Raw genomic sequence first — 17349 nt, forward strand, 5'->3', positions numbered from 1 at the left:
TCTCAAAAATATATAATAATCGCGCCAGCGGCTTACTGACTACGCATGCGCAGATTCATAATATCTATGCAAGTAACAGGAAGTGTACCCAACTTTTATGGGTGCCGCCATGTTTTCAAATACGAAATGTGCAAATTATTTTATAACATTCTCTTTATAACGTATATCTCTTTTATTAGCCAGTAAGTATTGTCATCCACCTTGCCGCTGATACAAAATATCGTAAATATCACGCCTAAAAATAGAAAAAGAAAGAAAACTGTCGTGCATATACCGAGGGCATACGCAAATAATGCTGGGATTGAATTTTAGAAAAGCTCCCGTGTGTCAATAACTAGATTCAAAAATTGCCAGTTTTTAGACAGAACGCTATAGTTCTCAGCTTGCAAGCGGAAGGTGGGCACTGCAGTTACCATTGCAATGATCATAATGGCACAATACGTCCCTTGTTATACACAATAGGCTGTTATCATTGTAAAAATTGCAAATTTTTGTCCAACATTTTTACACATGACAGAATATCTATAGGCCTACCTGCATGCTGCAGGGTTTGGCGTCGGGTACGTACGTGAAGGCAACTGGGCATAGTTGCCATACAAACGTATATGAAGTAACAATTAATTCTATTTTATCATGAGTCAATACAAATAACATTGCCAATCTTAACCCCTGGCGCGACACCAAGGGCTGAGCCCTATATAATATAACAACCACTCATGTATGACCATCCAATTTCAGCTAAGGCGCCCTCACACGCTGCTTATACGTCATGCTTATAGTGACTCGCGTCTATACATAGCTAATTTTGATTATTCGCTTCACTAAAACAACTAATCGCCTTTGGTTATGCAGTTTAGGCAAGGGCTGCATGGAATCTCCATGACCAGTACTTGATATATAGCAATGCCAGAGTTGATAATGGAACATAAAACTTGACAATGGGAGGAAGAAGTGGTAAACGTATTCTGATTACACATTGCAGATAAAAGTATTTCTGCTTGAAACCAAAGATATGATTTTGTCTACTTTGTGTGAACACTCCGGAATGTCATCATTTAAAACTTGTATTTTAGATGTTCGTAGCCTTTCATCTCCTCGTTGTACTGCTTGTTGAACGCCTCGTTTTGGGCGACGGTGAAAACATTCTTCCAATTGCCTACGACACCTAAAAATTGAGAAGTAGTAGAAAATATAGTTAAATTATTGTTTCTGCTTGTTTTTTTACAACAATTGGCAAGACAGTAGGCCGGAAATTATGTTTGAACTTCTGGATAATAAAATAATTGCATGTATGCCACAGATCATCTTTTAGAAATGCTACTTAATGGATCTTGGAATGAAAAAAAAATTCCACTTCGGCGTTGCGCTCTTCCTTAGTTCCAAGATTTAGTGGTCGAAGCATAAGGGACTGACGCAATGGAAGAAAGACCATCGATCGCATTAGATGAAACACTGAATAAGAAATGAAGTGGGTAAAATGCTACAGAATGGTGATAGTAGAAGTACATGATAACGCAAGAGTTTGTCAGGTAAATTGTTGGTTTTACCTTTTCTCTGCCAAACTCCTTTTGGATTCAGGTACGCATCCCGACCTTTCACAGTTTCCATGGCTTTCTTCATGTAGTCAAAACTAGTGACGCGCATCACGTCATCAATTTGCGAGTCAGTCAGATTTTTGTCCAAAAACGTCGATATCTTTTTGAACGATTCTTTAGGATTCTGAAAAAAAGACAAATTAATAATCAATACTTGTGTGCAAACATCGTTTAAGACCAACGTGTGCTGACCACATATGTTTTATGTCAACACAGATACATACATAAATACAGATATACACTCTCACTCTTACACATACATACATACATACATACATACATACATACATACATACATACATACATACGCGCAGATGCTCGATATCTGATCACAGAGCACATAGCGATAAAAACAATAAATACTATGTAAGAACACGGCAAGTGCAAAATTAGGTGCATCACACTCGCCTTTCAGTCATTCGAGGACAAATCACGTTGAGAAACTTAAATTTACCGATGTATGACAGATGTCCTTGTGTTAAATTACAATGCCCGATGCAAAAAGCAGACCGTTTTAAATAATAACACATAAATTCGTTCAAGTACAAAGCAATGATATAATTATGTTAGTTAAGTAAAGCTTGTATGAATATTAAGTATATATATATATATATATATATATATATATATATATATATATATATATATATATATATATATATATATTCAAAAGTAGTTAAACAGTTTAAATTCACTCGGATGGAAATAAATACAGCAATGATGTAAAGTAATGTCATGCAAGTGCAAGCAATAGATAATTATGGGTTCTCTATGATTGTGTCATATGAATGATGAAGATATGACATCAGCAGGATTAGTTTATAACAATTAATATACAGCAAAGAAATAACATCATCAAAATCGCTTAGGTGTTCATCAGTTATTTACCAAGGCGACTGTTTCGGGGATTTGAAAACAATACAGTCAACTGCCTTGGCTCCCCAAGCAGTACTGATCAGGTACCACTACACCTTACCTGAGTCTTATGTTATATATGATGTCTTTCGGTGTTATATTGAAGTTTTCAAACAGTTGAGGATGTCTTGACATAGCTTTATAAAACTGTCTGATAATTTTAGGCTGTTATTCTCCTTGAGACATCATACTGTTGTACAGGATTGCAACTCTTGAAAGAAAATCTTCTATTAGAAGTGTTGCGCGAGCAATGCGAAGATATTCTGACAATACAGTGCCATAAAAAATATACGAAGGGATGTTACTTTCGCAATCTGGCATTCGCACTATAGAAAACTTGAGATCATCGCGCTTGTCAAAGAGTTTATAGACGAATATTCCACCTACTATAGATATGTCCAATTCGAGAAAAGTAGCATGTTGTCCATTATGCTCACATTTCAACGTGAGCTCTGCAGGATATATTTTCTTGTATGATCTTCAAAACTCTCTACCATCATTTAGAAGACATACGTCATCGATGAATCGTGCGCATCCATGAAATTTCCGAGCACGAGCTATATCGGTATGAATGAGTCTTGACATGAATCGATACTCATGCCTGTGTAGATATGAATTTGCCCAAAATGGTGCTGAATCAATACCCATAGGAATGCCTGTGTTTTGTAAAAGGACTATGTTGCCAATCTGGAAATAGCTTTCAACTCTGAGATGTTTTATAGCAGACTTTAGTGATGCCTGAGAAAAACAAAGGCTTTGTTTCTCTTTGCGCCAAAATGCCTTAGAAGAAGAGAAATCAATATATCGTTTATTTCCACCCTCAAATACAAAGTCAACTACGTTGTACAATTCTTTCAGTAGATCCTTATGTTCAATTTTGGTGTCTAGTGTACTGAAATCGAATGTTGAGATGCATTTGGCCTTTTTCCTAGAGTTGATGACGTTCAACTTTTCAATTACCGGAAAAGAATTTTTCACAACCAAGAAAGTTTTGATGTTGCTGTAAAATTTACTTTTTAGATGGAATCTGTGTACTTGCTCAAAAATTAATTTAAAGACACTAGAAACCGCTTTACTGAGTGGTTTAGTGCTGCAAGTGCTTGATGCTACAATAAAGCGAGCTCCGGAGGGGTTATTATGCATCTTGGGCATCCAGTACATTAGTGGTAGTTATTGTTCTTTCTCTGATACTTTAAGTCCAAATCTGTCACATACTGCAATGTTGTTCGTGATAACAGATGTCACATCTTTTGTTGATATTGTGCATGTGTCTGACCCTCCGTTCATAATACCCACTTCAGTAAGGAGACGCTTTATATAGAATGATTTGCACACAAATGCAATATTGTTTGCAGCTTTATCTATTGGTACCACAACATGTTTACGGTGTAGGTTTTCGAGATAGGCGACTGCCGTAGGGTCTTTAAGTACTGGAGATGTTTTCCTTTGGTTTTTTACGTTTCTTCAATTTTTGAACACTTTCATTTACCGCATCCATCACCTTACTTTTCCATTCATCGAAAGTTGTGATGTCAACATCATATTTGGCGGCCATGGATGGAATGAAGTCCTTGAGAGATGACTCAATAAACCTAACACACTGAGAATAATTGACTGTCCTTGGCTCCCTAAAATTAGGTCCCTTGGATAACAATTTCCTTAACCTGGCATTTTCAACAATCCTGAGATCCCCTGTTACAATATGTCTGTGATTCGGATCACAGAACTGAGAATGTTGACAGTCACAACTTTCAGTGTCAGATAGGCATTCGTCTTCTGAGATGTTTATACTTTCAACTGTTTGTTTGTATAGTCCGGGGTCACTTGTCGTGATTTTGGCTTCCTTGTGCATTTCGTGAAGACTCTTGTCAACATATATCATTTTTTTCCTTAATATCTGGAGAGTCCAAAAAACATTGTTGGCATTTTTTCTTTCCACTTTGTCAAGGTCAAATTCAAGGTCATTCGTTACTCTGCAAATTCCATTGATTAAGCATTGTAGTCCATACAAATTGGCTATAATCATTGACCAAACTACTTTATAATACCTTCAGTGGTGGAAGGGAACTTCACAGCTCATAAAAGATTTAAAAAACCCTATTGTTTTTGTTTTTTTACCATTTTATATGAATTTATAAGCAATTACAAGGATTTGCTTGTATTGCAGTAGCTGTTGTACAGTATCTTTTTCCATGCACTGTGTTAAATAATGACACAGATCGGTTTTTGACATGAACTGTGCTTGACAACTACATCATAAATTTCCCTGCATCTCGGCGTAAGCCATCCGCAGTATTATCAACTCTGGTAGGTTGTAAATTCCAGACCTCTGTGCAAAATTTCACTAGTGTAGACAGGATTGCTGTGCAGCTAGCAGTGTGTACTCTTTGCTTGTGAGAGTAAGTCATCCCTTTTCCTCGTATTTCTCTCCAAGTCATATAAAATGATTTGTACTTTTGCTAACAATAGCAGGGATTAGAGACTTGTTGCTATAGGCTACATGCAGAAGCCATTTATCAAAACTAAGCCTCTGCGCTGAGGAATAAAGGCTATTACTTGTGGCTTTTCAAAATCAACTCTAGTATGCACAATGTTGTACTTACCAAGACACCCATTGTTAAAATATTGATACTGAGTACGAAAAATGATTCATTAACAATGGTTGATCCTTTATTGTGAGACACTGGAAGTCCGTAGATTATTTAGGGTTAAAAACGACGAGATTAGTGACATACGGTGTTAGTAGTTTCTCAGAAACCGTTATTCAAAGGCCATTTACTCGATATTTTATTGTCACGGAATCTTGACATTTAGTGGTTGCATTTCACATATACATATTTCACATAACTGACATTGCATGCTAATAACTTCGTCAAAACTTTCAGTAAAAAAGCATTTCATTCCTCCGAAAAGAGGACGTTATGCCTGATATGTCAGGAAGCAAGTGATGAGCTTGTGTCACATATTCCACTGAATACGACACAGTTCTGGAGTTTGTTCACCAGAGAGGTGAATTTTTTGATGATGTCTTTCCAAGAATATGTTCAAGACTCAAGGATGATGATTCCTCTTCCCTTCGAGATTGTGGTGCTTGCTGGCATATAGGGAATGCTTTTTAAATACTTGCCACAAAGCTCTATTCCAGTGAGCAAAATTGCGCTATGAAAAAGCGTTAGAGCAAGGTGATAGCTCTGTATTAATAAGTTTAGCTCGTGGACGACCTGTACACCAACTTTACTCTCATCTACCATGTAAAGCGCTGGTTCATCTGAACCTATAAAGTTGCTTTCACTAGATCATCAGCTAGTACATACGACAAAAGCATTTCTTTTGTCTGTCAACAATATATATTTCCTTTGGGTCCTCTCCATGAGGTTTCTTCATTCAATGCTGGGGAAAAAACCACAAAAAGCAGTAAAAAAGGAAAATCAGACTTGTTAAAATTCAGACTCAGTGGTGGAAAAGATCCAAAGGATGCTAGAGCCATTGACATTAACTATCAATCACAAAAGATGTTGGACCAAAAACATTGAAAATGTACTGCGAAATTTAAACCACAAATGCAGACCCATTGTGTGAGACTGGATCTGCAAATGTCGGTAATGATAAAAACCACCATGCTTGCTGCAGATATCAATTGTTTCCTTGTTGGAAAATTCTTAAACTGAAGGTTCAGTTTTAAACCTGGGTGAAGTACATGACTCATATTTGGCAATACGTAAGGAACATGGAATTGTGAACCCATCAATTGGAAATAGGAAATTAACGAAAATTATAACTGATCACATAAAAGTATGGAATTTGGAAAATCTGCACGACACAGTAAACCAGAATTGGTTTTGCTAAATGCTACTAAAGATGCGGCAATACAGGGAGTTGCTGAGGAAAGTACAGAGGACAATGTAAGAGTACTGTTCAAAGCTGCCAAAATTTTGTGAAAAGCAATATCATTTTCAAGATGTACACCAACCAAAGGCAGTCTTACCCAAGCAATTCTCAGAGCCCATTATCAAACAATGATCTGGAAAATGACATCATTGCCTATTTGACTTGCCACCTCCAGCAAACTAACAATGGAAGCTGGAGGAAAACACATTCATATCCATAGTAAGCATGCTTCCTCCTTTCCCTGAAGCTGTTGTGCATTTGATCAGATATTCTTGTAAACAAAATATATACAAAACAAATATCTGCTCTTGCAAGACGAATGCAATGACATCACATGTACGGAAATGTGTCACTGTGAGGCTGATGAAAATTATTGTCCGAACTGTTCACCTCGTATAAGTGACACTTTTGTTGATGATTTTGATAATGATTAACAACTTAAGCATGAAAATCTTCTGTTTTTTTGAAAACAGTATTACTTTTATAACAAAACTTTCTTCAGATTAGAGATTATGGCATTAAAAGTCTATGACCTTTGACAAGAAATGTTAGACATATGACTTCCTGAGAATGTTGTATAAGTTTTATGAATCTGAAATTGTATACAAGATAATCAGCGTGATGTTTTAAGATATGGGAGGCATATCTAGAAAGAAATTTCATACTGACTTTCAATTGACCTTTGGTAAAGTAGTTCTATATATTTTTAATACAATAACCGGTTTTTTTTTCAAAAAACTTCAATTTTAATGATCGTAAGGAATAATTCACATCAAAATGCATGTTTCCAAAATTAATATGGTTGCAAACCGGCCATAAAGTCTTTTCATGGCTAAGAAAAAACGATTTTTGTCGATTTTAAGGAAATGACTTTGAAATGACCTTCAGAGTTGTCAGAAAAAATGCCAACAATTTTTTTTGAAAAACTTGGCCATTAAGTAAATCGATGAGCTAGGTTTGCAAAAATCTTCACTCAAAACACACGGAATGACAATTGACCCCGGACTAGTAGTTGAAGATATTATTACGAATAGGTTTAACTAGTCTGTATGTCACTCGAGGTCCATCATCATCCTCTTTCATTTCTCTTGGTAGGTATTGATGAATATCACGTTGATTAAAGATCTTCGAAAGGTTGATATCATCGAGACCCTTATTCCCGTAATATACTACACAGGTATTTTTAGTTGGAGTTACTGATTGCTTAGTTGGCTGTTTGTATAGTTCAGTGTCTATTATATCCAATATGTAACCGTACCATTGATGGTATTTCTGTTGGTAATCTTTGTGTTGTAGGACAGAAAAAACAATCTTTTCTCTGTCTCAGATATATCTATATATATATATATATATATATATATATATATATATATATATATATATATAATTATTACATAATTATAGAATATCTAACTGTGATATTATATATATATATATAATTATTACATAATTATAGTATATCTAACTGTGATATTATATATATATATATATATATATATATATATATATATATATATATATATATATATATATATATATATCAGGTTGAAGATGTCTACAAGGGAGAATACAGACAAATACAGAACACTGTAAGGATAGTGTTGATCCTAAGTAAATGCTTAACTTACTTTATAGGCTGAGTAAATTAGAAAGTTTCAAAGGATATAGAATATGACAATTCTTACCGTTTATGTGTGGCGCAGATGGAAAGTGACAATTCAAAATTGGCGGTAATGGTTATTTATAGTGCCTGTCCGAGGGCTAAGCTAGCTAAGAATGTTGAGGCCATTTGGTGACAATGTACCCAGTTTTGAAATCCAGATGGATTTTCTTGCGAAGCGTGTCATCTTGTTTATTAATTTAATAATCCCTATTATTGAAACGTCGTGAATGGTGTGTTGATTTTCGTTGAAATGAATCGGGAGTGTTAGTTTTGAGTCTTATGGTTGATAGATGGTTATTGAACCTGAGGCGAAATTCTGTTTTAGTTTCTCCAACATACTGTTTATTGCATCTGTTGCATGTGATTAGATAGACCAGGTTGGATTTGCAAGTAATGTTATGTTTGATGGTGTAAACGGAGTTTGTTACGTGACTTTGAAATTGCGTGGCATTAGTGGAGTACTTGCAGATGTTACAACCTCTGTTTGAACCGCATTGTAGAAACCTGCTGGAAGTTTTGACTGTTGTATGTCGCTATGGACCAAGAGGTCTCGTAGATTATGGCTTCGTCTATGAGCTATTATTGGTGGATTTGGAAGGGCAGTTTTGCCGCGAGTTGATTTGTGTAAGATATCGAAGTGGGAATTGACAATTTGTTTGATGTTTGGGTGGTGTGGATTAAACGTTGTTACTAATGGTATGCGTGACTGGTCTTGTTTTGATTTATACTGCAGTAGGGTGTCACGGGATATTTGTTTGGCGATGTATTTGATCATCTACGAGATTGTCGGGATAGCCACGTTTAACGAGTGATGCTTTCAGCTCATTTAAGCGAACATCCCGCCAGTCCTTTTTGGAGCAGATGCGGCAGATACGCAACGCCAGGCCGTATGGAATGCCTGTTTTTGTATGCCTAGGGTGAATAGCAAATATTGATTGGTGTCGGTCGACTTTTTGTAAAGGTCTGTTTCTATGTTACCATCTGGGTCAACGTGCTGTGTAACATCAAGAAAGGGGACAGAAGTGTTAGAGACGGTCATAGTGAATTTGATGGTAGGGTGAACGTCGTTGATAAATGTAAAGAACGCGGTAATTATTGATCGGTCACATGACCATATGGAATTGACATCATCAATAAATCTAGCCCAGTCAAGTGGTTTGTGAGGTGTTTGTGCTAAGATTTTTGATTCCAGTTGGCCCATGAAAATGTTTGCATAACTTGGAGCCATCTTTTGACCCATCGATGTGCCAAATATTTGTAAATAATGTTGACCATTGAAGTTGAAATTATTGTTATGCAAAATGAGGGTGCGGAATTTGATTATGGTTTTTGTTGGCGGGTTCTTTCTTTGCGGTTTTCCAGGGCAATTTCACATGCTTTGATTCCTTCATCGATAGGAATGTTAGAGTAGAGGGATGTTACATCAAATGTGGCCAAGGTACTACCTTTTGGAACTTTCCCTAGATTTCTTAGTCTCTGTAGAAAGTGAGTTGTATCTTTGATGTGGGATGGAAGCTTGGAAACAAGTGGTTGGAGAAAGTGATCTACAAACTCTGAAATCTTTTGAGTAGGGTGATTTATAGTAGAGATTATCGGACGGAAAAGTATACCAGGTTTGTGTATTTTGGGTAAAATGTAAAATTTGCCAGGGGGTGGGTTGGTGCAGATTAAATAATCTTTGGTTTCTTTGGTTAAATTCCCCTCTTTGTATTCTTCTTCTATTGCGTTTGTTATGATTTTGTTGATTTTGTCAGTGGGGTCTGATCGAAGTCGTTGATAATGTTTGGGGTTGTTCAGGATTTTGTCTGCTTCTGCGATGTAATCGGTCTTATTCATGACCACAGTGGATGAACCTTTGTCCGCTGGTTTGATTACTAAATCTGGTCTTTGTCTTAAATTTGTCAATGCATCTCTCTCTAGTTCATTTAGGTTGTCCCTGAACTTATTAATATAGGGTTGATTATTTATATCATCGTTGACAAAGGCGATATAAGTCTCCAGAAAAGGGTCACGATTGGGGGTGGCGTGAAATTACTTTTTTTGCAAAACGGATTTAGATCCTTGGTCAGTTGAGAGTCGTCGTCAGTATGAAAAAATTCTGTGAGGCGCAGACGACGATAGAAAGAAGTCATATCTGTATCTAGCTGGATTGTGTTTGCTTTGGTGGGGGTGGGACAGAGCGTGAGTCCTTTTTCTAGGAGACTTACCTCGGCTTCGCTGAGAGGAACACTGGATAAGTTTATAACGGTGGATGGGTACAATTGAGTGTTGTCAGTACTGGGTTCAGAAGTTTGTGAGTTCCTGTTTACATACTCGGTTGTTGGCGGGCTTTCAAACCGTTTATAAATATACTGATAGAATCGATGATCGGAGAGCTCGAGTTTGACGTTGATGCCATCTCGGTGAAGTTTTCGTTGTTTAGTGTCAGTAATTCTTCGCACCATGTCGGTTTCCCATTGTTTGAGTTCATCGCAGATAGCTGACAAAGCATCAGGTTGACATTGTTCTTTCAGTGTTGAGATGATGTCGTCGACATTTTTGTAGTAATCGGCTGCTAGACGCCTGCATTCCTTGATCAACATATTTTGTAGAGTGATTGTTGTCTTGTGTATTTCTCTATGCCATTTCTCGTGGAAGCTGTCGAGCTTCTTGGCAGATTCGGTTTCAGCTTGATTTTTAGTCCCTTTGGAACCACACTTTTACGTTTATAGAGGCGTAAAGTTCAACTTTGTGATGTAAAGGATATGAGTCGTTCTGCAGATCTCTTGAGATTGTTAAGAGTCTGTGGTGGTCACCCTAGGCATACAAAAACAGGCATTCCATACGGCCTGGCGTTGCGTATCTGCCGCATCTGCTCCAAAAAAGGACTGGCGGGATGTTCGCTTAAATGAGCTGAAAGCATCACTCGTTAAACGTGGCTATCCCGACAATCTCGTAGATGATCAAATACATCGCGCCAAACAAATATCCCGTGACACCCTAGTGCAGTATAAATCAAAACAAGACCAGTCACGCATACCATTAGTAACAACGTTTAATCCACACCACCCCAACATCAAACAAATTATCAATTCCCACTTCGATATCTTACACAAATCAACTCGCTGCAAACCTGCCCTTCCAAATCCACCAATAATAATAATTATAACAATAATTCTTAGCTAAAAGTAATTTAAATGACAATTGATCACAGCGCCCTCGGACAGGCACTATAAATAACCATTACCGCCAATTTTGAATTGCGACTTTCCATCTGCGCCACACATAAACGGTACGAATTGTCATATTCTATATCCTTTGTAACTTTCTAATTTACTCAGCCTATAAAGTAAGTTAAGCATTTAATTAGGATCAACACTATCCTCACACTGTTCTGTATTTGTCTGTATTCTCCCTTGTAGACATCTTCAACCTGATGAAGTCCTACTTTTAGGACGAAACGTTGTATCAAAATTACCAACAGAATAAACAGAAGATATACAAGCAGATCAGTAGACGGTTGCAATTTTATTCATCCGCTATTACCAAACCACGCTACGAACAACACTGGGAGCTATCTGTACATCTCAAATTTACGTATATAAATAAATAAATAAATAAATAAATAAATAAATATATATATATATATATATATATATATATATATATATATAATATATATATATATATATATATATATATATGCATATACTATAGCCAAGTGAAGTGATAATTGTTTATTGTCATTGATTATTGTTGATTTGGTGTTTTAATGTAATTATGATAGCATTATTACCTGCTTTAAGTCTTCGTATTTCATCCATAAAAGCCATGGTTCGTTTTCGTATTTCGCCCAAGATTTAATAAAAGAATGGTAAGGTCCATACGCACCTGCCAAGACAAAGATATATAGTTTGTCAGAGACAATCTAAGCAGGCAAGATTGCTGAATTTCCAAATGATCAACAGAGTTGAACTGAAAGACAAGCAACGTCTTTCACTTTCCAGGCGACACTGAAGATCAAATGTAAGCGAGTACACTGTCGGTTGCAAAAATTGTAAACCCAGCCTTTAAACTTAAAACTGCCGTGTAATGGACTGAGAAAGAAGCCCCATAATGTCTACACTTTTTGCACCCGACAAAGAGTGTAGAAATTGTAGGGGCTCCTTTCTCAGTCCTTTACACGGCAGTCTGAAGTTAGAATAGCAGGTTCTTTTTCATCTAGATCCCGGAAATAAATCCTTATTGAGATAATCACTGACAATATTAACGTTGCGTTGCTTATGTAAACGACAGCCACTTCCGGGAATGATAAATAAGGTTTAATCACAAAGCAAAGGTTTCAAGTTTTGATACACGTAGGTAGAAAATCAATGCGTTATTTACTTTCATAATATGTGTGTATGAGAGAGAGAGAGAGAGAGAGAGAGAGAGAGAGAGAGAGAGAGAGAGAGAGAGAGAGAGAGAGAGAGAGACAGAAATAGACAGACAGAAGACAGACAGATCTGATAATCAGAAACAAAGAAACAGACAGACAGATAGACAGTCAGATAGACAGACAGCCAGAAAGAGACATAGACATAGATAGACAGGTACAGTGACAGAGAACCAAACACAAACACAAACACAAACAGACACAATATTGCTGTACACATGTATTCAAAGCACGAATGACACACCAAATAAAAATCTGAACTCTAAAGAAAATGCACACAAAATGCCTCCAGACTTTACAGCACTGAATCGGTCACCTTGCAGACCCACCATTGCCCAAGGCAGGAACGTACTGATACCACTTGATGAGCGAACTGTCGCCAACAATTCCCTTCTACATATATACAACTCTCAACAGACTTACTGAGTCCGTTCATGTATATCTCATACAATTCGTTCCACTCCAAGGGGGATAGAAAGCGTGTTGAAGCGTGCCACCCTAACAGGGAAATTAAACAGTCCTTCGGATTTCTGTCGACGAGAACAGTCTGAGAAAGAGAAAAAAAGAAGAAATTTATATGGCAGAAACAAATGAAAAAAAGGATTAACCTAAAATTGCACATAATACAATGACAATGATTAATGTCAAGTACAGATGTTTGGTTCTTTTTTCTTTTCCGGCTTTTTGTTACCTGTCGAAGCGACGACAATTGAGACGTTTGATAGAAATTTATGCAGTGTTATCATTTTAAAAACTGCTTTCCTGTCTTGACTAACATTAACGGCAGCTCACTGTATACTGATCTAAGTAAAGTGCAGTGTATCACGTATTACTTGCAGAGTATAAAAGTTTTGATAAATTTAATTATTTTATTGGAAGTAACAGAGGTTTATTTGCAAAAGTCTATCAAATTCATTTTTCAACTCAAATTTCTTGGAAAAACCGCCCGCAAAGCCCTATGAACTTGGCCTTTATTTAAGTAATTCATCATAATTTTCTTCCCTTACACTAGCACTACCATGCCGTTAGAAGAACAGTTACTCGTATCCTAGCACTAGCGTTTGCAACCACGAAGATTCTAGACTCTGTGATGTAACTTGCATATCCCCCTTCAAAATCCATAACGGACAAACAAACAAAAGGAAACAAAAAACCAAAAAAAGAACCCCAACATGCGCCTTATGATAGAGGATATAAACACATATATTGGCTATAGTGTATATGCGTTTGTGTTTGTGTTGTTGTTTCATAATTTGTCATTTTACAAGGCATCATTTCTTTAAAATAAGATTTCCAGATGAATGTGAGGAGTTTATACCTTAGGTTTCTTAATGAACAGTTGGTCTGGGCAGTACTCCGGTAGCAGATGAGTAGGTATTCTTCTCGGTGACGGGAATGGGTCGAGTATAGCTTTTATGTTGGACGGTATGTCCTCTATACCGTCCGCCACCAGGTCTGGATGAATTGAGGGTCCGAGTTCCAGCATTGGAATTTTCTCGAATATAGACCTCGTCTTGAGGACTTCCAGGTTGTCGATGTTCAGAATGGCATCCAGAATTTCACATGTCCAGTTTGTACCTGGAATGAAAAATAATTTGATTCCTTCGCTGACAATATGCTCACCATATGACGAATATAACACGTCCTTACCCTTTGTCTTTGTGTCTTTGCGTCGCCTAGTTTTTAATCGCGAGACGAGTGCAATTGAACTTTCTTAACCAAACTTTAATTCATATTCAAAAATCCGAGCAAACAAATTAGATATAGTTGCTATGCTGATAGCTGTACGTTGGTCATAAAGTCCCTTGCCTTTGACTTTGGAGATTGTTGAATATACCAACTTTAAAAACTCATTATTCGCGCCCGGCGGATAAAAGGCAAAAAACGTAACATTAAAAGGTTGTTCCCTTGCAGCTTGTCCTGAGTACAAGTATAAAGCGCCTCGAGACTGAAAGACTTAAGCCTCTGTTCAATGTTTTTCTCAATGAAACTTTCAAAGACTCTCTTTTCAAAATCAAGAACGAAAATCGAGGAGTCACAGTGAAAATTTTGGTACAAGAAAAAACAAATCACCCACGTTACGGGCACTTGAAATGCAAAATTACCACCATATCTGTAACTCAAAGGGTTATATTATTTTTTTGTTTTTGTTTTTTACAAAAATAAGACATCGAAAACTTCATTCACTCTATGAGCTTCAGAATTAGCCCCCACATTACGACCGGAAGGGTATCATAAAAATTTGACTGAATATCTGTCCCAGCAGAGGCTGATTCTACCACTAGTGTACGAAGATGTTGGTGAAGAGTCATAGGCTTTACGAATCATCTGGAAAGCAACCAGAAAGAAGCTCTACCGCAAAAGTCACGTCCTCTTTGCAAAGTGGGCCAGTGTCCTGGATAAGACTGATACAGTTTTGAGAGTCACGTGACGTAACCGCATGCTTTTATCCGCCAAGACAAACATGCTAAACTCAACTAAACTTGCAGCTAGAGTGTGCGAATATTTGAAACACGCACGCATGGCGAACGAAACTCGTCGCGTATAAGCAGTTGTCGATGTATTTTGATTATTCGCCTAAACCACTGGCCAGGGTTACGCTTTCAAACCCGTGTCTACATCCGTGCACTGCTGACAGTGTTTTTGGCAATTTGTAGTTCAAAACCTCAGGCTGATCGCAGGTTAAACTTCCAACGGCCTATTTAGGCAATTCATTTTGCATGGGGAATTTAAAACCAAAATTTCGAGTTCGGAAATTTGCTCTTCTAGACTCTCGGTAAGGCAAGTAGACCGGGGGCCTGAGGTCACAGTGGATTGATTTGACATGACACGGGAAGGTTAAAGGGTCGAAAAAACCGACAAAGGGGTCATAGAGAATGCAAGAATGATAAAATACTTTCAAATATTTTCGTTGTTGTAACGAACATACTAAAATAATTATGTCAATTTCGTTTACGACGGGTTAAATCATCGTAAAGCATAAACAAATGGCAAAAGTCGTCGTATTTCCAAACTTATCAGCAATACACCCGTCGTACCGGGCCTTGGGCACCTTGTCCTGCTTAACCCGAAAAACGATAAACTCTCAAGAAAAAGTACATTTTCTCGGCTTCTTATATGTAAACACACTCCACAACAGTTAGCCCCTGATTTAGGCCTATATAACTGCTCCTAAAATGTCATATAAGCTACAAACCATGAACGGTAAACGAAGACAGCTTTGATTGCCGGTATTGTTGAGCGACGTGCAGCAATAATCCAATCGAGCTCTACAACATTGGATTTCCTCCAAGGGTTCATTAGGTGATCTTACCTGCCTTTGGATAGGTCACCAAAAAGACATCATCGTCGCGAACTTGGAAGTTCTTCACGTTCGTTAGGATGTTGTTCTTTTCCATGATTCCTGCCATCACCAAGTCTGGCCTCATGAAATAACACTTCTTCAACGCCGCCTTTTTGAGTTCTTCATCCATATTTGTTGTCCAGGAATAGTTCAACTGAATCTACACTGTAAAAATAGACACGGCTACTTTATAGAGGGAGGTCAGTGCGACTGTGTACCCAGCGCCAGAATGAACAATCAACCCAGAAAGCGATTTTTTATGCCAAAACAATAAACCGTCGACCCTGTCACACCAACTCCTGACCTTCGACCGACTCTCCAAATGTGAAGTCACAAGCAAGATGTTACCCGCAAACGCCTACGCAAGCAAAGTGCTTTGAAATTTTGACTGAATTTCTACGAAACTTTTGGTATCAATGGTGGAGAGAGAGAGAGAGAGAGAGAGAGAGAGAGAGAGAGAGAGAGAGAGAGAGAGAGAGAGAGAGAGAGAGAGAGAGAGAGAGAGAGAGAGAGATTCAAACTTTCACGCAGCAAGCACTAGCTCCACTTTGTTGAGACTGGTTCGCCATGCATGCAAATTAGCTCCTACCATTGCTTCGCCCAGTGTACCCACAGGCGGCCCAATCACTATTAATAAGCTTATTATTGAGTTTTTCTCAGTTTTCTCTATCAGTTCTTCTCCTTTTCTTCATACTCTGACTGATCGTAGTAAATAAAAATAAATGGCTTTATAGCCTAACCTAGCCCCTCGACTCTTTATTTATTTTACACCGCATTACAAGGACGTTTATTTCTCATATACACACATCTTGTAATAATAGTCAACATGACTAATTATGCTAGTCCGTGGACTTATCAGGCAGTTTATGGGTTAGTCAACATCGCGAAAGATGGGAAAGGTTACATAAAACTCCTTTTTCATTTACATCTCTATCTTTGCAATGTTGACCAACCCTTGATAAGTCCACGGATTAGCATAATTAGTTGTGTTGACTAATTAATTACAAGATGTGTATATGAGAGATAAGCGTCCTTGTAATGGGGTGTAAGATAAATAAAGGGTCAAGAGGCTATAGGTTAGGCTATATAGTCATTTATTTTATTTACTACGATCAGTCAGAGCATGAAGAAAAGGAGAGGGACTGATAGTGACAGAGAAAACTGAGAAAAACTCAATAATAAGCCTATTAATAGTGATTGGGCTGCATGTAGTGTACCTCAGCAGAGGGAAAAAAGTCCAATTTACAGTTAACCGGAGCAGGGGGCAAAAGACAGATCCCGTCCACACAGACTCCCTAAGATTGGAATCTTCAGAATCAATCCAAACTCTCTTCTTTGAACTGTCAAGATTCTGAAAAAAGGAGCACACCAAGGCAACGCGTGTTACGCACTAGTGGCCCCGATATGAAAGAATCTAGTCAGATTGCACAACCTGTTCTGCGAATTCGCAAAGCACGCAGTGATCCGAGTCAGACTGTACAAAGTACTAAAGCAGAAAGGTTATGATTCAAGGCAGTGTTCGCCTTAAAAG

General features: G+C 37.6%; 1 protein-coding gene across 1 annotated transcript; it reads right to left on the bottom strand.

The window, feature by feature from the left end:
- Positions 1-1055: 1055 nt before the first annotated feature.
- On the bottom strand, positions 1056-15972 carry LOC139118071 (sulfotransferase 1B1-like). Its single transcript, XM_070681366.1, has 6 exons — positions 15789-15972; positions 13794-14053; positions 12899-13022; positions 11837-11931; positions 1548-1719; positions 1056-1165 (listed from the first exon to the last, which is right to left on the bottom strand). Exons 1-6 carry the CDS (start codon positions 15946-15948, stop codon positions 1056-1058), a joined length of 921 nt encoding a protein of 306 aa, XP_070537467.1. The 5' UTR covers positions 15949-15972.
- Between the last annotated feature and the right edge of the window lie 1377 nt (positions 15973-17349).

This window comes from Ptychodera flava, chromosome 19 (assembly GCF_041260155.1).
Source record: "Ptychodera flava strain L36383 chromosome 19, AS_Pfla_20210202, whole genome shotgun sequence".
Taxonomy (NCBI): Eukaryota; Metazoa; Hemichordata; class Enteropneusta; family Ptychoderidae; genus Ptychodera; species Ptychodera flava.

What these genes read in the sequence shown, in the direction of transcription:
- LOC139118071 (XM_070681366.1), bottom strand. Translation starts at nt 15,948, where the DNA reads ATGGATGAAGAACTCAAAAAGGCGGCGTTGAAGAAGTGTTATTTCATG. An exon ending in GGTGACCTATCCAAAGGCAG is followed by an intron (nt 14,054 to 15,788) that starts GTAAGATCACCT and finishes TTTTCATTCCAG; the next exon opens with GTACAAACTGGACATGTGAA. An exon ending in GATATACATGAACGGACTCA is followed by an intron (nt 11,932 to 12,898) that starts GTAAGTCTGTTG and finishes TTGTCTTGGCAG; the next exon opens with GTGCGTATGGACCTTACCAT.